Source organism: Jaculus jaculus, chromosome 1 (assembly GCF_020740685.1).
Source record: "Jaculus jaculus isolate mJacJac1 chromosome 1, mJacJac1.mat.Y.cur, whole genome shotgun sequence".
Taxonomy (NCBI): Eukaryota; Metazoa; Chordata; class Mammalia; order Rodentia; family Dipodidae; genus Jaculus; species Jaculus jaculus.
This window is the reverse complement of record NC_059102.1, coordinates 248,051,805-248,075,299: the sequence shown is the minus strand read 5'-3', so window position 1 is coordinate 248,075,299 and position 23,495 is coordinate 248,051,805. Positions and strand designations below refer to the sequence as shown.

The 23,495-nt window shown below is 40.8% G+C and overlaps 1 protein-coding gene across 3 annotated transcripts in view; it reads left to right on the top strand.

Annotated features, from left to right (window-relative positions):
• The window catches only part of Cbfb (core-binding factor subunit beta), a 69,426-nt gene that overhangs the window by 41,796 nt on the left and 4,135 nt on the right, over nucleotides 1-23,495 (top strand). For 2 of the 3 annotated variants that reach the window (XM_045138729.1, XM_045138716.1), the window contains one exon: nucleotides 6,306-6,401. In XM_045138729.1, coding sequence (XP_044994664.1) covers nucleotides 6,306-6,401 — 96 coding nt within the window. Of the gene's footprint in view, nucleotides 1-6,305; nucleotides 6,433-23,495 lie in introns of all 3 variants that reach the window. The other variant, XM_045138724.1, reaches the window with a different exon arrangement.

Genomic DNA, 23,495 nt, shown 5'->3' with positions numbered 1-23,495 from the left:
TTTTTTTGAGGTAGGGTCTCACTCTAGCCCAGGCAGACCTGGAATTCACTCTGTAGCCTCAGGGTGGCCTTGAAGAACTTTTAGTAATCCTCCTACCTCTGCCTCCTGAGTACTGGGATTAAAGGTGTGTGCACTACTCTCGGCCTTCCTTCCTTCCTTTTCTTCTTTCTCTTTAAATACATGTCATGTGTGTTGGTGGTGTCTTATGAATGCATGTGGAGGCCAGAGGACAGCCTCAGGTATTCTGGGGAATATCATCCACCTTTTTTGCGAGATGATATCTCATTGGCCTTAGAACTCACCAGTTATGCTATATTGGCTGGCCAGGGAACCCCAGAGATTCTTCTATCTGCTTCACCCAGGGCTTGGGTTATAGGCATGTGCCACCATGCCCCAGCATTTCTACATGGCTACTGGGAGTTGAACGCCAGTTCTCATGCTTGCATGAGATGAGCACTTTACAGAGAGTTCTCCCCAGCCCCATTGAATGAATCTCTTACCTACTTTCCTATTGATTTATTTTCTCTCCATGAAAAGATTTTCTTAGGCTGAAGAAATGGCTCTGTGGTTCAAGTCACTTGCTTGCAAAGCCTGACGTCCCAGGTTCAGTTCCCCAGTACCCACATAAAGCCAGATGCACAACGTGCCTCATGTGTCTGGAGTTTCTTTGCAGTCATGTATTCAGTGGCAGGAGGCCTTGGCATGCAGTGTTTTTCAAATAATTAAAATTTTCTTTCTCAAAAAAAAAATTTTTTTTTAAATTTGAGACGGTGGTTGGGGGGGGATGTCAAGCCAGGGCCTCTAACCACTGCAAACGAACTCCAGACACATGTGCCACCTTGCGCATCTGGCTTACATGGGACCATGAGAATAGAACCTAGGTCCTTAGGCTTTGCAGGTAAGTGCCTTAACCGCTAAACCATCTCTCCAGCCCTCTCAACTAAATTGTCTCATTGAAATACAGCCTTTTTTTTTTTTTTTTCTCTCAAGATAAAGTCTTGCACTTAGCCCAAGCTGACCAGGAATTCACTATGCAGTCTCATGCTGGCCTCAAACTCACAGCAATCCTCCTACCTCAGCCTCCTAAATGCTGAGATTAAAGGCATGCACCAATGTGCTCTGCAAGATGTAGTTCTTTTGTTTTGTTTTGTTTTGTTTTTACAAGGTAGGGTCTTTACTCTACTCACACTGACCTGAAATTTACTATGTAGTCTCAGGGTGGCCTGGAACTGGGATTAAAGGCGTGTGCCACCACACCCGGCTAAGGTGTAGTTCTCATATGTTCTGGATAGGTGCTTTGTCATAAAGTTCATACATAAATGAAGATACTTGTGATTATGACTGTAGAAATTTTTATGTATTGTATTTTGATACTTTCTTTTTTTTCTTTCATTTCTCTTTCCCTCTTCTCTTTCCTGTTTTTGTCCTTTCCTTTCAAGTTCTCTCACATAGTCCAGGCTTGCCTTGAGCTCATTGTGTAGCTAAGGATGGCCTTGAACCCCTGATCCTCCTGCTGCTATCTCAGGGGATTTCAGGTATAGGCTATCATGCCCATTAAGACAATATTAATCTTGTCGATTATTTGTATTACCAACATGAATGCTAATAATTTTACTACTTTTTAAATGACTTTAGTTTGGCAGACACAAAAATGTTTCATCTTCAGTGTAGTGACTTTTTAAATGTTTTACTTAATTCCATGATTGGGTTAGAAAAATTCCATTATTGGAATTAAGAGATTGTTCTGTATGAAGTGCCTGATGATATTGATTGATATGAGGTGCCCTTGAGGTACAATGAAGCTAACATACAAGATTTTCTGTTTCGTGTGTGCACAAGATTATAGATGGAAATAATTTGAAAGTTAACTTTATTTCAATAAAAAGTTATATTCTGAGCCGGGTGTGGTGGCACACACACTTGGGAGGCAGAGATAGGAGGATTACTGTAAGTTCAAAGCCACCCTGGGACAATGTAGTAAATTCCAGGTCAGCCTGGGCTAGAGAGAGATCCTACCTCCGAAAACAAAATAAAAAGTTATATTCTATAAAGTGATAGGTTTAAATATACCATTTGTAGCTGCACGAGTTCAATGGTACCTTTGAAGTAGATATTGATACTTCAGATTTATTATTTCTTTTGGCTTTCATGTGAGAAGTGATATTCTGACTCCCACAGACTAGTAAATGTTAATGTTTTATGCAAAATATACATTCATAATCATTTTTCTCAGAAATTAATTTGATCCTTATTTTTTCATTAAATATGAACTTATTTTACTTACTTATTTAATTCAATTTATTTATGAGAGAGGAAAAAATAGAAGATAGAGAGAATGAGTGCTCCAGGTCCTGCAGCCACTGCAAATGAACTCCAGATGCGTGTGCCACCTTGTGTATCTGGCTTATGTGGGTCCTGGGGAATTGAACCTGGGTCCTTTGGCATTTTATTTATTTACTTATTTATTGTTTTGTTTTTCAAGGTAGGGTCTCACTCTGGTCCAGGCTGACCTGGAATTAACTATATAGTCTCAGGGTGGCCTCGAACTTACGGCGATCCTCCTACCTCTGCCTCCCAAGTGCCTGTGCCACCACACCCGGCTCAGAGGCATGTGCCACCACGCCTGGCTCCTTTGGCATTTTAGGCAAATGCCTTAACTCCTAAGCCATCTTTATTTACTTACTTATTTTTTGGAATGAAGTCTTCCTGTGTTGTACAGGTGACCTGTAAATTCCTAGGCTTGGGTGTTCTTCCTGCCACAGCCTCCAGCATGACATACTCAGTTCCAACTATGTTTTGTTTGTTTTTTTCAAGGTTGAGTCTCACTCCAGCTCAGGCTGACCTGGATCTCACTCTGTAGTTCCAGTCTGGCCTCAGACTCACATTGATCCTCCTGCCTCTGCCTACAAAGTGCTGGGATTAAAAGCATGTTCCACCATGCCCAGCTCCAACTATGTTTCATATTAGTTTCATCTGGCTTCTATGGGTAGGTTTGGGTGTAGTTCCTGGAGGAACAGGCTAATATGACAGGTAGCTAATGAGGACTAAAATAATTGACAATTCCTTCCAGCCATCATGTGAGGCTGGATATTTAGACATTTGTTTTATTCACAAGTGATTGGGTAATTTGATTAGCAAGTGCTGCCCATGAATGGGAGATGTACACATTGCAACAGGAAAAGATTAAGATGACACGGGAATTGCCCATTTGACCATTTGTATGAATTCTGATTGCTGAGCTCACATTTCACTCATCACTACAACAGACCAAAACAGAAGTTGGAACTAGAGGACTAACAAATCTCCTGTGGTTTCTTTTTCTGCAACAATTAGTAATACTTTTTATTGTTTTAGTGGGGAAAAAAAAATCTATGACCATTGCTAAAATACATTTAGTTATAACTGTCATAGGGAAGCATAGTCTTATGTAATGTGCTCTGCTTATCTTCATACTTTCTTCTGTTACACGTAATCGTGGTTAATAGCTGTATGTTGACTTGTTAATGATGTTTATTTTCTACCTATCCCACTGGACCATCAGCTATGTGAGGAAAAACAGCATTCCCTCGTATTGTATTTATAATACCAAGCACAGTGACCTGACCATAATAAAGGCTCAGTAAATACCTGTGAAATAAGTTTAAAAAGTAAGTAAATGCACAGAACAAAAGGGGTACTTTATTGTTAGCGCAGGGTAGTTTTTTTTTTTTGTTTTTTGTGTAGGTACTCTGGCTTATATAGTATATTTTGAAAGTATGGTAAGGTTGAGTAATGAAGTTAAATATATGACTTATATATCCATAGTTGCTTATAGAATAATAGTGCTTGTTGAATGCTGTCTGGCAGAATGTTTATCACTTTAAAAATTGTTTTTCTGGGCTGGGGAAATGGCTTAGCGGCTAAGGTGTTTGCCTGAAAAACCTAAGGATCCAGGTTCGATTCTCCAGGACCCACGTAAACCAGATGCACAAGTGGGCTCATGCGTCTGGAGTTCCTTTGCAGTGGCTGGAGGCTCTGGCACACCCATTCTGTCTGTTTCTCTGCTTCTTCCTTCTTCCCTCTCCCTCTCTCAAATAAATAACTAAATTAGAATTTAAAAAAAAAATATTTTTCTGTATGTGTGCATGTGCACACACATGTATGCCAGTGTGCTGTGGAGGTCAGAGGACAACCATAATTTGTCTCTTCTGCCTTCTTTGAAGACAAGTGGTTAGTGAAGACTAAAATCATTGAAACTGGATATCTGGCTGGCTACAAGCTTAAGATTCTCCTGGCTCTGCCTCTCATTATAGTAGGCTTGTTGGAATCATAGACACATGGTTCACTTTGTGTCTACCTTTACATGGGTGCTAGGGAGGATTGCACTCAGAGATTGACAGGTTTTGCAAGCAAGTGCCTTGAACTGTTGAGCTGTTTTCCCAGTACTTGTGATAAGCACTTCATGTTCTTCTTTAATTTTTACAACAGTGTTGTTTTAAAGTATCATTATGCCCATATTATATGTGACTTTACTCAGCCTTAGAGAAATGAAATACCTAGTAGGTGTATAATAACAATGTGTCCTTTCATCCTTGGTAGCTGATGATTAGATGGCAGGGCCTTGCACATGCTAGATAGCTGCTCTCTATTTAGCTACATCCCCCACCCCAAGAATGGGAATTGGATTATTGTTCAATTCTGTTACAGACTCTGAAAATTACAGCTATTAACCCTGATAGCAGTGACAAGTGATTAATAATAGCAAGATATCTAGCAATACATAGGCCTCATATAGCACTTAAAATGCTGTCAGAAGTCCTGGGTCTTTCCATCTTCCTGTTGTACCATGCCTAGCATGTGACTTTTCTCATATATTTTTCAAGATTGCTGCTGAGCTTCTGGGCATTGTATCAGATCCCAGAAACAAAGGATGGTGAGATGTCTCGTAAATGACTTTACCTCGGAAGCCCTACTAGGTGACTTGTGCTTGTAATCTCATTGGCAAAACTGAGCTACATAACCACTTCTTACAGTTCTGATTCGAAGAAAGTGAATAATGACCTTTTTTGGTATTGTTCTGATCTCTTAGTGTCTTCAAGCATACCATCAAAATTCTTAGCACACATTCAGAAGTATGTGACCAGAAAAGGTTGAACATCCTATGTTGTATACAATGAGGAAGCCTTATGAGTGGGGGACATTTAGTTTACATTGTGTTTTAGATGATATGTGCGGGTGGCAGTGCAGTAGAGTAACTGGAAACAAAAAAGAGATTGCTTAGGAGACTTGTAATAACCTAGATAAGAATCTTTGGTGTTCCAAATTAGATATTAGGTGGAGACTAAAGATTCCAAAAGTGGGCTGGAGAGATGGCTTGGTGGTTAAGCACTTGCCTGTGAAGCCTAAGAACACTGGTTCGAGGCTTGATTCCCCAGGACCCACGTTAGCCAGATACACAAGGGGGCGCATGTGTCTGGAGTTCGTTTGCAGTGGCTGGAGGTCCTGGCGCGCCCATTCTCTCCCTCTCTCCCTCTCTCTCTCTGTCACTCTCAAGTAAATAAGTAAAAAATAAACCAAAAAAATAAAGTTTTTTTTTAAAAAAAAAGATTCCAAAAGTATGAGGGCAGTTGGATAGTAGTACTCTACAGATATAGGCAAGGAAAGAGTTAAGAGGTAGTAGAATTCCTAGTAGAAATATGGCACGTGCCTGTAATCTTAGTGCAGGAAAGACTGAAGCTGGAGAATTGTAAGTTCTAGACTACTGAGAGAGATTCTATCCTGCACCCCCCCCCCCTCCAAAAAAAAGTGCCTCTGAAATTAGTTGTGTTTTTTGTTTGTTTGTCTTGAGAATTATTCAACAATTTGTCTCATTCAAAAAAATTCCCAAGTTGGGGCTGGAGAGATGGCTTAGTGGTTAAGCGCTTGCCTGTGAAGCCTAAGGACCCTGGTTCGAGATTCGATTCCCCAGGACCCACGTTAGCCAGATGCACAAGGGGTCGCACGCGTCTGGAGTTCATTTGCACTGGCTGGAAGCCCTGGCGTGCCCATTCTCTCTCTCTCTCTCCCTCTTTCTCTGTCTATCACTCTCAAATAAATAAATAATAAAACAAATTTTTTTAAAAATTCCTAAATTAGTGCTGTGCACTTTTAATCCCAGTACTTGTGAGGTTGAGGTAGGAGGGTTGCTGTGAGGTTGAGACTACCCTGAGACTACATAGTGAATTTCATGTCAGCCTGTGCTAGAGCAAGACTCTACCTCAGGAAAAACATTCCCAAATTAAAATTTTTATTATAAATTAAAAGTGATATTTTATGTATTCTGGCAGCAGGAAGATGCATTAGCACAACAGGCCTTCGAAGAGGCTCGGAGAAGGACACGTGAATTTGAAGATAGAGACAGGTCTCACCGGGAGGAAATGGAGGTGAGAGTTTCACAGCTGCTGGCAGTAACTGGTTAGTACTTTCCCCAAACTCTCAGGATGTTTGTGATGTATGTGCATAATGTTTTTAATAGTTTAATTTTGTCTTTTGTTAACAAATTTGTATATTCATATTTTGTATTTATTAAATGCAATTGTTATAAGGAAAGTAATTCTAATTTAAGGTTATACATAAATTCCTATTTATTGGTCATCATTAAAAAGTCATCTACTGGAGCTGGGTATGGTAGTGCATGCCTTTAATCTCAGCACTCAGGAGGCAAGTATTAGTATGATCAGTTTGTTTCATTTCTCTCCCTCTCCCCCCCCCCTTCTTTCCTTCCTTCTTTCCTTCCTTCCTTCCTTGCTATGAGTTTCACCATGAGCCAGCTTGGGACTATGGAGTAAGTTCTAGGTCAGCCTGGGCTACAGTGAGACACTACATCAAAAAACTGAAAAACTGCCGAGCATGGTGGTGCATTCCCTTAATCCCAGCACTTGGGAGGCAGAGGTAGGAGGATTGTCTTGAGTTCGAGGCCACCCTGAGACTACAAAATTAATTTCAGGTCAGCCTGTGCCAGAGTGAGACCCTACCTCAAAAAACAATGACAAAAAAATTAAAAAAATAAATTAAAAAAAAAAAAAAACAAGATGGACCTGGTAGCTAAGGAGAATTGCTTTGAATTGTAGGTCAGCATGGGCTACAGGGTTGTGCCAGGTCAGTGTACACTACAGTAAGACCCTGCCTCAAAATAAAGCCTGATGTGGTTGCATATACCTTTTATTCCAGCACTCAGGAGGCAGAGGTAGGAGGAATGCCATGATGAGTTTCAGGTCAGCCTGGGATAGAGTGAGACCTTACCTCGAAGAAACAAATAAATATCATTTCCTGTAACAAGCAAATGTCTTTTAACAGCTGAGCCATTTCCCAGCCCCCAATTTTTCTAATTAACTTTTAGATTATTTATAAAGATTAGCCTCATGTTAATATAGAACATTAATAAAATATTGAATGTATTAATATTAAAATCCTTTGAAGCTAATACTGCTTTATATTTTTATGAATATTTACCTTGACTTTGAAGTTACAGCAATTTTATTATTATTTTTGACAGAGAAAGAAGGAGAGAGAGAATGGGCATGCCAGGGCCTCCAGCCACTGCAAACAAACTCCAGGCACATGCACTCTCTTGTGCATCTGGCTAACATGGGTCCTGAGGGATCAAACCTGAGTCCTTTGGCTTTGCAGGCAAATGCCTTAACCACTAAGCCATCCCTCCATCCCTGTTTGTTTGTTTGTTTGTTTTTTTTTTCACAACTAAAGATCTACTCTGGGCCTTGGGAATGCTAGGCAAGTGCTCTGCTTAACACTGGGTCACAATCCCAACCTATAATTTTTTTTGTTTTGTTTTTTCAAGGTAAGGTCCCACTCTAGCTCAGACTGACCTGGAATTCACTATGTAGTCTTAGGCACCCTCAAACTCATAGTGATCTTCCTGCCTCTGCCTCCCGAGTGCTGGGATTAAAGAAAGGTGTTTGCCACATGCCCAGCCTGGCCTAAAATTTTGAAACATTGTACTCCTCAGTCATTTCCTCTTTACTAGAGAAATATTTAATACTTTCAAAATATTCAAAACTATATTTGATAATTTCAAAATAAAGAATGGGGTTTAAGAGATTTTTCTTTTTTAATTTTTTATTATAAGGTAAAATATAGATGCAGACATCTACACAAAAGAAATACTTAGCTTGGGCTGGAGAGATGGCTTAGCAGTTAAGTGCTTGCTTGTGAAGCCTAAGGACCCTGGTTCGAGGCTCAATTCCCCAGGGCCCATGTTAGTCAGATGCACAAGGTGGCGCATGCATCTGGAGTTTGTTTGCAGTGGCTGGAGGCCCTGGTGTGTCCATTCTCTCTCTCCCTTTCTCTGCCTCTTTCTCTCTCTGTCTGTTGCTCTCAAATAAGAATAAACAAAACAAAAAAAAAGAGAAATATTTAGTTAATAGACGCTATAGGGGATTGGCAGATGGCTCAGCGATTAAAGACATTGCTTGCAAAGCCTGATGGCCTAGGTTTGATTCCCCAGTACCCATGTAAAGCCAGATGCACCAACTGGCACATGTGTCTGGAGTTCATTTTCGTTTGCAGTGGCAGGAGGCCCTGGCGTGACCATATTCATATTCTGTCACTTGCTCACTCTCTTTGCAAATAAACAATTTTTTAAAAAATTAAACTACTCTAGGGCCCACTTGCCTGTGAAACTTAAGGATCCTGGTTCGAGGCTCAATTCCCCAATACCCGTATAAGCCAGATGCACAAGGGGGCACATGCGTCTGGAGCTTGTTTGCAGTGTGTCTGGAGGCCCTGATGTGCCCATTCCTTCCCTCCCTCCCTCCCTCCCTCCCTCTCTCTCTCTCTCTCTCTCTCTCTCTTTTTGTCACTCTCAAACAAATAAATAAAAATAAACAAACTACTCTAAAGCTAATAACTTATAACTACTTTCTAAAATAAAAACTAAAACTGATACCACAGCTTGCTTGTGTATACATATCTAATTATGACATTTTCACTTTTCTCAAAAGTAGTCCCATGCACTAGAAAGATGGCTTAGTGGTTAAGGCACTTGCCTGCAAAGCCTAACAACCTAGGTTCAATTCCCTAGCACCCACATAAGCCAGATGCGCAAGGTGGCACATGTATCTGGAGTTCATTTGCAGTGGCTAGAGGCTCTGCCATACCCATTTTTAATGGCTATGTACATTATTGAGGAATACAAATTTTCTCTATTTTTCCCAGTGCTAAAAGGATCAAATTTCAAGCTAAACAAGTACTCTACATGCCCCCCCTGCCCAAGAAATACAAATTCTCAAAAAAGTATTCTCTAACAAAATTAAAACTCATGTCAAGAAAATGTGTTTAAAAAGAATATAGTCATATGTTAAAACCTATCATGGCCGGGCATGGTAGCTCATGCCTTTAATCCCAGCACTTGGGAGGCAGAGGTAGGAGGATCACTGTGAGTTCAAGGCCACCCTGAGACTCCATAGTGAATTCCAGGTCAGCCTGGGCTAGAGTGAAACCTTACTTTGAAAAACCAAAAAAAAAGAAAACCTATCATGCTTCAAGCTTATATAAACTTAGCATGAACATTTCACACAAGAAGACATAGAAAGTAGCTGGACATGGTGGCTCATGCCATCAATCCCAGCACTTGGGAGGTAGAGGTAGGAGTTCAAGGAGTTCAAGGCCAGCCTGGGAGTACAGAATGAGTTCCAGGTCAGCCTGGGCTACAGTAAGACCTTACCTTGGGGGGCGGAGGGGGGGCAGGGGATAGAGGGCTAGAGAAATGGCTTAGTGGATAAGACAGTTACCTGCAAAGCCAAAGGGCCCAAGTTCAATTCTTCACATACACATACACACACACACACACACACACACACACACGTTTGGCATACATGTGCTTATAATCCCAGGATTTGGCAGGGAGTGGGGTTTGGGGGGGATAGGTGGGGTGAAGCAGGTGGGCAACCTGGCCTGTACATAGCAAGACATTTTCTCCATCACTTGCCAATCCCTCTTATGCCCCAGTTTTCCCATAGAAGTTGTTGTGAGAAATAAATGGGAAAATGCTTATAAAGTATTTAGTACGGTGTTTGGCATGTGTATGCCTACAGTAAATAATGGCTCTAAAGTACTTCTCTATTGCTTAAAAAGCCCTACCACACTGTGGTTAATTGAATTATCTGTCTAAACAAGAGCATCCTTCTAGTTCTCTAAAATGTATTGGGGCACTTTCCTCACATTATGACCTAGAACATAAAGAAGAGAGTTAAATTTTCATCAATGATTTAAGATTCTGAAGTCTCTTACAGCATTAATTTGAAACATTAGCTTTGTAGAGAGCCATCATTCAAGAAAAGTGGGCTAGAATTTGTCTCCAGAGCACACACTGGCTATTGATGAAGAGGGGTTTGGGATTTGTATGTCTTTTGGCATTTGGGTGTAAATATTTGATCACGTCCCTTCCTTTATTTTTCTTAGGCATAAACACTCTCTGATAACTTTCTTGAAATTTTACCTTTTTCTTAAAAGAACAATGGAGGACAGTGATGTTTTCTTTCTTATAATTCAAATAGCTTAAGAGATTTAAAGGCCATCTAATTTGCTTTTAATAATAGTTGATGAAAATAAGATGCCCAGAAAAAAGGAAAAATTCTCATTCAAAACAGTTTGTTGCCGGGTGTGATGGTACACACCTTTAATCCAAGCACTTGGAAGGCAGAGGTAGGAGGATTGTCATGAGTTTGAGGCCACCCTGAGAGACTGCATAGTGAATTCCAGGTCAGCCTGGGCTAGAGTGAAGCCCAACCTCGGAGGGTGGGAGGGGAACAGTTTGTTAATAGAAGAAAAAGCAAGAACTTAAAACATAGTTTTCTAACCTTGACATGTCAAGTACCAGACTAGCACTGGGAAATTAATTTCCACACCACCCATAAAGATGATTAGGCTAAAAAAAAAAAATACAGTCTTCCAGGAGTAGTTAGAAACCATTTTGCCTGGAATAGAAAAGGCTGAGGCAGAAAAGAATAATATTGATTCTAGTGGGTGGTCCTGATGCCTGGCTGGAGATGAGGGCCAAGAACAGTGGTAACTCATGGGTGGCAGTAACCCTGTAAATGGTCTTTGGAAGCCTGAGATTTTGGCATCACTGAGGGATGTCCACCACTGTTTGGATAACTTCTGAGTAACCCTGCCATACTAAAACTGTAATGGTGTAGCTCATGAGCATTTAATATACATGGAAAGTTCCAGCAGTGGGAAGCCAGAACATCAAGTGGTTGGTAGCTCAAGGTATTTGAATTTTCATCAGTATCTTTTTAACTTGAAATCAGTTATAAAATTCCTATATGTGCTTTATTTTGCTATCTATAAAACTTTGAAAGTTTTCTATTCATCATTTGTGGTGGGATATAGCATTTTCGTTTTTTGATTTTTAGAAGAAGTCTTTCTCACTAATATATTTCTTTACCTTTCATAGGTAATGACAGATTCTTATTAATTTGGCAAATGAAAAATAAACCTTAAAAATATTTTTAGTAACCTTAACCAAATACTGTCAAATAACTGATGTATAATAAAACAAGACACAAAAGATACAGAATAATGTTCATGATATCTTTTCCTCTATCCTTTTGTTTGGCTTTGAGGTAAGGCCTCATGTGTCCTTGGCTAGCTTCAAACTCACTATATAGCTGAGGATGACTTTAAAGTGATCCTCGTCTCTACTTCCCAAGCACTAGGATTACAGGCATGTACCACCAACACCCAGTTTTTGTGGTGCCGGGGATCAAACCCAGGGCTTTTGTATGGCACTCTACCTACTGAGCTACATCCCTAACCCATATTTTGAGAGGAAATGTATGTATGTATATTTGTATGTGTATATAGTTTTGTTTTTCAAGGTAAGGTTTTGCTGCAGCCCAGGCCAACCTGGAATTCACTATGTAGTGTCAGGGTGGCCTCAAACTCACTGTGATTCTCCTGCTTCCATCTCAGGTGCTAGGATTAAAGGCATGTGCCACCACATCTGGCAGGAATATATATATTTTTTTCAATGTGCTCTCTAAGTAGGCTACATGAGAAACACACTGGAAACTACAGTGGAAATCAGCTATCTGGTAGACAAAATAGAAGACTTTTTTATCTATGTATCCTTCATACTTTATGAATTTTGTATCATGTCCATCTATTCCCTATTTAGGTAAAGAAATAGTTTTGGATTTTTTTTGTTTTGTTTTTTTCAAGGTAGGGTCTTGCTCTAGCCCAGGCTGACCTTGAATTTACTATGTAGTCTCAGGCTGGCGTCAAACTCGCAACAATCATACCTCTACCTCCTGAGTGCTGAAATTGAAGGCATGCACTACCACACCCAGCTAGGGAAAGAAAATTTGCTTTTAGTATTAACAGAACAATGAAAAGAGGTTCTATAATTTGATATTTGTATTTTCTGGCATTTGCCATATGTTTTTTTATGTTTTGCTGAGGTATTGGGGTCTCACTATGTTGCCAACATGGTCTCATACTCTTAACCTCAACTAACATACCTGCTTCAGCTGCCCAAATGCTTGACTAACCTTACCTTATGTGCTATGACACCAATTTGGCATACAGGCTTTTTAACAACTGATATTTATTTATTTATTTTTTGGTTTTTCAAGGTAGGGTCTCACTCTAGCCCAGGCTGACCTGGAATTCACTGTGGAGTCTCAGGGTGGCCACGAACTCATAGCAATCCTCCTACCTCTGTCTCCCGAGTGCTGGGATTAAAGGTGGGCGCCACGACGGTCGGCAAAACTGAATTTTTTTTATTAACAATTTCCATGATTATAAAAAATATCCTATGGTAATGCCCTTCCTCCCCCCACTTTCCCCTTTGAAACTCCATTCTCCATCAAATCCCCTCCCCCTCTCAATCAGTCTCTTTTATTTTGATGGCATGATCTTTTCCTTCTATTATGATGGTCTTGTGTAGGTAATGTCAGGCACTGTGAGGTCGTGGATATCCAGGCCATTTTGTGTCTGGGGAGGGGGCACTTTGTAAGGAGTCCTACCGTTCCTTTGGCTCTTACATTCTTTCCACTACCTCTTCCGCAATAGACCCAGAGCCTTGGAAGGTGTGATAGAGATATTGCAGTGCTGAGCACTCTTGTCACTTCTTTCCAGCACCATGATGCCTTCTGAGTCATCCCAAGGTCACTGCCATCTGAAAAGAGAAGATTCTCTACCAAAAGTGAGAGTAGCATTAATATAAGGGTGTAAACATTAAGAAAAGTGCTTACTGGACAGTTTGATAAACATAATATATACATTTAGCTGGACAGCAAGAGACGTTACACCCCTAGGGCTCATGACTACCCCTGTTTTAAGTTTTCAGTATCAGGGATGTATTCCATCCCATGGAGTGGGCCTCCAGCCCAATTAGAGGGCAGTTGGTTTCCACCATGACAGACATGCCACTATTGCACCTGCTGGCTCATTTGGCCTGGCTGGCAAAATATAAGGCTTGTGTGTCCACTGATGAGTATCTACACTGGTGATTTCCCTCTCCCATTGAACTGCATGTAGAATGGCTTCTTTCAGCTTTCTGTCAGCTGGACTACGTGGAGGAGGTTATCAGCTCAATTCCAGCAGGATTTCTCAGTGGTCTTGCAGCCCAAGTATGTGGAATCTTCAGCAATAGGGTCTTACCATCTATTCCTGGTGGGACATCTTAAGCTGGGCATGGTGGCGCACACCTTTAATCCCAGCACTTGGGAGGCAGAGAGGTAGGAGGATCACCATGAGTTTGAGGATACCCTGAGACTACAGAGTGAATTCCAGGTCAGCCTGAGCTAGAGTGAGACCCTGCCTTGGGGGTTGAGGGGAATTTGAAATGAAGGTCAGGCGTGGTGGTGCATGCCTTTAATCCCAGCACTCAGGAGGCAGAGGTAGTAGGATCGCCATGGTTTGAGGCCACTCTGAGATTACAAGGTGAATTCCAGGTCAGCCTGGACTAGAGTGAAACCATACCTCAAAAAGCCAAAAATAAAGAAAACAGAAAAAAATAAAAAAAGAAAACCCTGAAATCTTTCTTTCATTTGAAGTTTTATAAACTAGTTTTTATAAACTAGAGAAACGGGCACTGTTGTAGTGAAAGTAGGGGTAGGGATTATTCTGTTCTCCCTCTGGGGTTCCTCAGACATAGCAGTCACCTGGTGGAGCAATGAGTATGAGGAATTGCCTGGTCATAGATGAACTGAAGTGATACTCTGTGGTCTGATAGCAGTTCACACTTTCTAGAAACTGTCTTCAGTTTATTTTTCTTGTGATCTAAATTAATAGAGCACTGTTAGCCAGGGGACATGGTGCCAAAAGAGATTTTCTCGATCTACATGTTAACAAAGAGGTTTTTTTTTTTTTTAAATATTTTATATATTTATTTGAGAGGGAGAGAAAGTGTGCACCATGGCCTCCAGCCATTGCACAATGACTCCAGATGCATTAGCCAACTTGTGCATCTGGCTTACATTGGTCCCAGGGAATTGAACCTAAGTCCATAGACTTTATAAGCAAATGCCTTAACCACTATGCCATCTCTCCAGCCCAGAGAGGTGGGTTTTTTTTTTAAGTATTTATTTATTTATTTATTTGAGAAAAGGGCACAGAGAGAGAGGAAGAATAGGCATGCCAGGGCCTCCAGCCACTGTAAACGAACTCCAGATGCATGTGTTCTCTTGTGCATCTGACATACATGGGTCCTGAAGAATCAAACTGATCCTTTGGCTTTGCAGGCAGATGCCTTAACCGCTAAACCATCTCTCCAGCCCTTCTTTTTTTTATAATGTTGGAGAATGAATGGGTAAATAATTGGTACATATTTTATTTTAAGCAATTTAATAACAACAAATCAGGAGAATTTTGTGTAAAAACTACTTGGAAATAAGAACAGGCCAAAAGCTTTATGTGGTTTTCACACTAGTGTTAGGCATGTTTTTGAAGCTTTTGATTCTGTGTGGTCCAAAAGAAAATCTCAGCCTCTGTTTATTTTAAATTCCCAAAGACTTCAGATTTTTCAGTGCATTTAATTCTACCAATACTTACTCTTGTGTAAGAAAAAGTGCAATACATAGAAATGAACTGGAAATAATAGGAATAATAGAAAGAGGATTACTGAGGGAGAACTATAGTACTTGGTTGGACTGCTCCCAAACTTAGGAAGAGTTTGGTTTGCTCTCTTATAGGAACTATACACTTAATAATTAATTTTGTTTTAAGCTTGTTTGAATTTGTAAATAAATAAATAAATCCCTGTATTTGAGAATGTCTTTTGGGGGAACTGGAGAAATGGCTTAGCAGTTAAGGATCTTACCCGCAAAATCTAAGGACCCAGATTTGATTCTCCAGGAACCATGTAAGCCAGATGCACAAGGTGGCACATGCATCCGGAGGTCATTTGCAGTGATTAGAAGCCCTGCTATGCCTATTTTCTCTCTCTCCCTCAAGTAAACTTAAAAAACAATTTATTTCTCAAGGTAGGATCTTGCTATAGCCCAGGCTGACCTGGAATTCACTGTATAGTCTCCAGGGTGGCCTTGAACTCACAACAGTCCTCCTACCTCTACCTCCTGAGTGGTGGGATTAAAGGTACGTGCTACCATTCCTGGCCTTAAATTTTTTTTTAATTAGAAAACATATTTTTTAACATTTGGAACATTATTTTAAATGTTTATATAGACAAACTGAGATGAGAGGTGGCTTAGCAGTTAAGAGATGGTGCATGTACCTGACTTAGATTGCAGTGGCTGAAGGCCATGGCATGCCAATTCTCTCTCCTGTCTTTGTCTCTCTCATTTAAAAAAAAAAAAAAAAAGGTAGTCTGTTGGGGTTGCTTCAAAAAAAAGGAAAGAAGGGATTGAGATTGAGGAACAATAAGAAGCTTACTTGGCCTTAGCCCAGAAGTACAGATTTATCCTGTCTCCCTCTTTGTCCCTTCTCTCCTTCCTTTTCCCCCTTTCTCCCTTCCCAGCTAGTGTTGGAGTACTGGGATTATAAACATGTGGCACTACATCAAACTCCATTACTACTTGTATTCTTTTGTCTTGTTTTTTTTCGAGGTAAGGTCTCACTCTACCCCAGGCTTACCTTGAACTCACTGTGATCCTCCTACTTCTGCCTCCTGAGACCTGGATTTAAAAGCTTTTACCACCTCACCTGGCTTACTTTTTCTATTTTGAAAAGTTAGTTGTATGATTAAAGTTTCCCTGAAATTGCCTAAGACCTCCTTTTTTGTCTCAGTGTATGCATATGTGTGAGAGGTATGTATGTGCGTGTTCATGTATAGGTACACTTGTGCCACAGCACATATGTTGAGTCAGTCCTTCCACCTCATTTGAGGCAGGGTCTCTTATTCATTCATTGTTCACTGCCACGTCTCCCAGGCTAGTTGATTTGGGTGCTTCTAGGAAATTATGTGGTCTCTCCCTTCCATGTTGCTATTTGGTAAGCCCCCCACAGCTTTAGGGTTCCTGGGGCCTGGAGTTCTGAAGTCAGGCACTTAGTTAGGCTTGTATGGCAAGGGCTTTTATCCACAGAGCCATCTCCCTAGCCTAAGAACTATATATTGTTTTTACATACCTGTGGACCAAATTTTATTATTATTATTATTATTACTGGTTTTTGGAGTTAGGGTCTCAGTTTAGCCCAGGCTGACCCCAGAATTCACTATGTAGTCTCAGGGTAGCCTTGAACCCAAAGCAGTCTTCCTAGCTCTGCCTCCTGAGTGCTGAGATTAAAAGCATGCACCAGCACACCTGGCTGGACCAAACTTTATTATTTATTTATTTATTTAAATATCAGGAAGAAAAAATAAATATCAGGAAGGCTAACTTTAGCCTCTCTGATAGTATTCAATTTATTTATTTATCTTTCTCAATTTTTATTAACATTTTCCATGATTATAAAATGTATCCCATGGTAATACCCCCCCTCACTTTCCCCTTTGAAATTCCATTCTCCATCATATCCCCTCCCCATCTCAATCAGTCTCTTTTATTTTGATGTCATGGTCTTTTCCTCCTCTTATGATGGTCTTGTGTAGGTAGTGTCAGGCACTATGAGGTCATGGATATCCAGGCCATTTTATGTCTGGAGGGAGCACGTTGTAAGGATGGACCAAATTTTAAAGTGTGTTTTTACAAGTGTCTGCTTACCCTGATTGTACCTTTAAAAAATTTTTTTTGTTTACTTTATTTATTTATTTATTTATTTTTGGTTTTTCGAGGTAGGGTCTCACTCTGGTCCAGGCTGACCTGGAATTAACTCTGTAGTCTCACGGTGATCCTCCTACCTCTGCCTCCCGAGTGCTGGGATTAAAGGCGTGCGCCACCACGCCCGGCTACTTTATTTATTTATTTGAGAGCAACAGAGAAGAAGACAGAGAGAGAGAGAAAGGGCACAACAGGGCCTCCAGCCACTGCAAACAAACTCCAGATGCATGCGCCCCCTTGTACTTGGCTTATGTGGGTACTGGGGAATCGACCTTGACCCTGTGTCCTTAGGTTTCACAGGCGTGCTTAACTGCCAAGCCATCTCTCCAGTCCCTGATTTTACCTTTTTAGTAACTTTGGAAAGGACATTAAGTCAGGACTTAAAATTTCAGCTTTGTGTCTTTTCCAGTCTTAGTGATACAGAAAGATTAACAGTATCTAAAGAGACTGACATGAATCATACCCATTGTAATTTAATGCCCATCTTTTCTTAGAGCTATGTGTTTGTGTCCTGGCTCTGCTTCCAGCTCTGTGAGTGTCTAGGCATTACTTATTCTTGGTTATAGGTTTATCATCTGCATCACAAGAATTAAACCAGATCTCTCAAAGTACTTTGCCAGTCTGTAATTCTGTGTTCTGACTTTTGACCAAGTATCAAACAAAGTGACTGTGAATAACACAGTATCTGCACACAGTATGTGCTCAATGAATTACAGCTATTTTTTGTTTTTGTTTTATGTGTGTGTGAGAGAGGGCATATGTGCTGTGCTTGTATGGAGGCCAGAGAACAACTATGTGCCACCCATATTCTTGAAGCAGGCTGTTTTATTGCCCAGGAGGTTACCCATTAGGCTAAAGTGGTTTGGTCAGTGAATCACAGGAATATACCTGGCTCAGGTCCTCATGCTTGCAAGGCAAGCACTGTGCTGACTGAAATATCTCCCTTGCCCCAAATAAGTTATTTTTAATGAGTAAAGCATTTTCCCATGAAGAGTTCACCATTATTGTTTTATATATTTGAAAGAGAAAGGCAGATAGAGAATGGGCATGCCAGAGCCTTCAGCCACTGCAAACAAACTCCGGAAGCATGTGCCACCTTGTGCATCTGGCTTACATGTGTCCTGGGGAATCAAACCTGGGTCCTTTGGCTTTGCAGGCAACTGCCTTAACCATTAAGCCATCTCTTCAGACAGAGCCCCTTACTGTTTTGATCATGATAACAAAAGGATTGCAATCAAACAAAAAGTTTAGTTTATTTGGCTAAACCCTGCTCGTGGCTATTTCTACACAGCCCCTGTGAGTCTAGATTAGAGTACACCTTTAGTCCCAACACTTGGGAGGCTGTGGTAGGAGGATCACTGTGAATTTAAGGCCACCCTGAGACTACATAGTGAATTCCAGGTCAGCCTGGGCTAGAGTGAGACCCTACCTCAAAAAAATAACAACAACAAAAAGCTGGGCATGGTGGCACACATCTTTAATCCCAGCATTAAGAAGGCAGAGGTAGGAGGATCACCATGAGATAGAGGCCACCCTGAGACTACATGGTGAATTCCAGGTCAGCCTAAGCTAGAGTGAGACCCTACCTTGACAAAACAAACAAACAAACAAACAAACAAAAAAAAGTCTAGATTAAACTATGGATTTGATGCTTTTAGAGTGATAGAAATCAAAGGACTTATTTGCCATCAAGTCTAGCTTATCACTCAAAGAGTAAATTTGTTTAAAACATCCAGCTTACATAAGAAGCTGCCAAACTGGGCTGTAGAGATGGCTTAGCGGTTAAGCACTTGCCTGTGAAGCCTAAGGACCCTGGTTAGAGGCTCGATTCCCCAGGACCCACGTTAGCCAGAAGTACAAGTGGGCGAACATTTCTGGAGTGGGTTTGCAGTGGCTGGAGGCCCTGTTGTACCCGTTTTGTTTTTTTGTTTTGTTTTTCTCTCTCTGTCCCTCTTTCTCTCTCTCTCTTGCTCTCAAATAAATAAATTAAATAAACAAAAAATATTTTAAAAAAATTGCAAAGCACAGCTTCTCAGCACCTCATTCATTTGTAGAATTCCTGTCTTTAGAAGCTATTTCACTGAAACTAAGTCAGTTTATTTGTCTCCTTCATACAACAGCCTTATAGTCTTCCTTTGTCGCATTGTTACCTCCCTGACTCCCAACTCTCTTTCTTCTCTCTCTCTCTTTTTTTTTTTTTGCTTTTAAAAAATTTTTATTGCCGGGCGTGGTGGCGCACGCCTTTAATCCCAGCACTCGGGAGGCAGAGGTAGGAGGATTGCCGTGAGTTCGAGGCAACCCTGAGACTCCACAGTGAATTCCAGGTCAGCTTGGTCTGGAGTAAGACCCTACCTCGAAAATCAAAAAAGAAAAAAAAAAAGTAAAAAATTTTTATTAACAACTTCCATAATTATAGACAATCAACCATGGTAATCCCCCCCCCCATACTTTCCCTTTGCAACTCCACTCCCCATCATACCCTTTCTGCCTCTCAACCAGTCTCTTATTTTGATGCCATCTTTTGCTTTTATTATGATGGTCTTATATAAGTATTATTAGGCACTGTGAGGTTATGGATATCCAGGCCATTTTGTGTCTGGAAGAGTGCATTGTAAGGAGCCCTATCCTTCCTTTGGCTTTTACATTCTTTCCACCACTTCTTCCGCAATGGACCCTGAGCCTTCGAAGGAATAAAAAAATGCTTCGGTATTGAGCACTCCTTTGTCACTTCTCAGCACTATGGTGTCTTCTGAGTTATCCCAAGGTCATTGCCATCTATCATTCTTCTCTTTTCGGTTCCCATTTATACTCATTAGACTTACCCACTTCTGGGATTTTTTTTTTTCCTTCCTTCCCTTTTTCCTCACTCTAGCCCAGGCTAACCTGGAACTCACTGAATAGTCCCAGACTGGCCTTGAACTCACAGCCATCCTCCTACTTCTGCCTCCAAGTGCTGGGATTAGAAGCATGTTTCTGCTTTTCACTTCCCTTCATAGTGCCTTACCTAAGGTTTTCCATATTTCCTCCTCTGCAAGGTAAATCGAAACTAAAAGTACAAATAAATCGCAAAACAACTTTACTCCTGCTCACCATGGTTTTATCAAAAATAAAGTATTCTTGACAAGTAAACCCACAGTTACTTCTACACAGTTATTACCAGTACAAAAAATTCCACTGCTGGTGACCATCGCCTATTTGGAATCAAATCATCATGCCTTTATTAATGTAATTTGAAAATTACTCTTCTCGAAGACAAAGGCTAACCTTTTAACAAAATGCTATTGGTAGGTTAGTAGTGATTTATAAATATATAATTAGAATTGATTTTTCTCAGTGTTTCTTCATTGCTCAGTCCCTTCCTAACCTTCATTGACTGAAACCAGATGCTAACATCACAATCTCTGATTCTGCAGAATAGATTGCTCTCTAAACCACACTTAGCATTGATTGTGGATGGAACCTAAATTGTTTTCCTGATGTACATACATGCATAGCTCTTTTAGTCTAGGACTATATAGCATTGAAAAGTAACTATAAAGAATGTACTTCCAGGAGTGATGGCGCACACCTTTAATCCCAGCACTGGGAGAAAGAGGTAGGAGGATTGCTGAGTTTGAGGCCACCCTAAGACTCCATAGTGAATTCCAGGTCAGCCTGGGCTAGAGTGAGACCCTACCTCGAAAAACCAAAAAGGAAAAACAGAATATACTAATATTTTGTCACTGAAAACTGCAAACAATGGGCTGGAGATACAGCTTAGCGGTTAATGCGCTTGCCTGCAAAGCCTAAGAATCCAGGTTTATTTCTCAAGTGCCCACATAAGCCACACAAGGTGTGATACATGTGTCTGGAGTTCATTCACAGTGACTAGAGGCCCTAGCATGCCTATTCTCTCCCCCAAATAATTAAATTAAAAAAAATTAAACTGCAAACAAACATTAGTTTAAGTTGGACGTGGTAGGGCATACCTTTAATCCCAGTACTCGGGAGGCAGATGTAGGATCACTGAGTTCCAGGCCAGCCTAAGCTGGAGCAAGACCCTACCTTGAAAAAGCAGGAGTTAAAATCTGCTAAGCGCGTGTGCGCACACGCATTTCTGGGAAAAATTAAAGGAATTAGTGTTGGATTTTATTTGTTTGAAAGTAGATAAGGCAGCTGTTATTTTTGTGCAAATAACAAACATTTTTAATTTATGGCATAGCTGGAGCCATTAACTAAACTGTCCTTAGGGCTGAGTGTAGCTTAGCCATAGAGTGTTTGATCCCCAACACCAAAAAAAAAGAAACTAATCAAACAAACTTGGGTGCTAAAGGGATGGTCCAGTGTTTAAGGTGTTGGTCCAGGTTTGCTTCTGTTGCAATCAGGTTCACATTGCTGGTAGAAATCACCCAACCAAGAGCAGCTTTGGGAAAAAAGGGTTTATTTTGGCTTACAGACTCCAGGAGAAACCCCATGATGGCAGGGGGAAACGATGACATGAGCAGAGGGTGGACATCACCCCCTGTCCAACATAAGGTGGACAATAGCAACAGGAGAGTGTGCCAAACACTGGCAAGGGGAAACTTGTCTATAACACACATAAGCCCGCCCCCAACAATACACTGCCTCCAGGAGGCATTAATTCCCAAATCTCCATCAGCTAGGAACCTAGCATTCAGAACACCTAAGTTTATGGGGGACACTTCAAACCACCACAGCTTCCTTAAATATTTTAGTCATTTTCAAGCAGAGGAAAGAAAGAGACAAGAAACGTGCACATCAGGGCCTCTTGCCACTGCAAACAAATTTTAGACGTGGGTGCTACTTTGTTCATTTGGCTTTACATGGGCTCTGGGGAATCAGATCCTGGGTGACAGGCTTTTTGGTAGCAAGCACCTCTACCTGATGAGCTATGTCCCCAGCCCCTTTTTGGATTTTTGAAATAAGATCTCTGTCCAGCAGGTCTCAAACTTAAAATACTCCCATTGTAACCTCCCAAGTGCTAGGATTGCAGTCATATACTACCATGCTCAGCCTAATTTAGTTGTTAAGAGTTAGAATGTGGGGGCTGGAGAGATGGCTTAGCGATTAAGGTGTTTGCCTGCAAATCCAAAGGACCTCAGTTCTATTCCCCAGGACCTACATAAGCCAAATGCACAAGGGGGCACATGTGTCTGGAGTTCTTTTGCAGTGTCTGGAGGTCCTGGTGTGCCCATTCTCTCTTTGCCTTTCTCTATAATAAATAAATAAAAGTAAAGTTTGAGCCAGGAGTGGTGGCGCACGCCTTTAATCCCAACAGTCAGGAGGCAGAGGTAGGATTCCCATGAGTTCACGAGAATACAGAGTGAATGCCAGGTGAGCCTAGACTACAGTGAAACCCTACCTTGAAAAAATTAAAAAGTAAAGTTTAAAAAAAGAATTAGAATGTGGGGGCTGGGGAGATGGCTTAGCCATTAAGGACCTAGTTTGGATTCCCCAGGACCCATGCAAGCCAGATAGATACACAATGTGGCACATGTGTCTGGAGTTCATTTGCAGCGTCTGGAGAACTTGGTGTTTCCATTCTCTGTTTTCTCTCTCCCAAATAAATAAAATAAAAAAATAAAATATTTTAAAAAAAAAACAACTTTAAAAAAATAGAATTAGAATATGGGGCTGAAGAGATGACTTAGTGGTTAAAGACACTTACTTGTAAAGCCTGATAGCCTCAGTTTGATTCCCTAGTGCTGTATAAAGTGACTCATGCATCTGGAGTTTGCATTGGCAGGAGGCCCTGGCATGCCCTTCCTCCTTCCCTCCCTCTTTCCCTTTCATCAATTAATTCAGAATGTGATTTTTGAAGTTGGTTTCTTGAAATGACATAAGCAATGGAAAATCAGTTGGTGCTATTAGTATGCCATTCCATTTATCTAACTATATTGTACAGGTAACTGCAGTTAGTGTCAACTGCTAGCATGTAAACAGTTGGTTAAAAAAAAAAAAAAGGTGGGCTGGAGAGATGGCTTAGTGGTTAAGGTGCTTGCCTGCAAAGCCAAAGGACCCAGGTTCAATTCTCTAGGACCCACGTAAGCCAGATGCACAAGGAGGCGTTTGCATCTGGAGTTCATTTGCAGTGGCTGGAGGCACTGGCATGCCTGTTCTCTCTCTCATTCTCCTCCCTCTCTTTCCTTTTCTCCCTCTCAAATAAATAAATAAATAAAATATAAGTACAGAAGTTGTCAATAAAAAATATATTTAAAAAATTGGGGGCTGAAGTGATGGCTAAGTACTTAAGATGCTTGCCTATGAAGCCTAAGGACCCAGGTTCAATTCCCT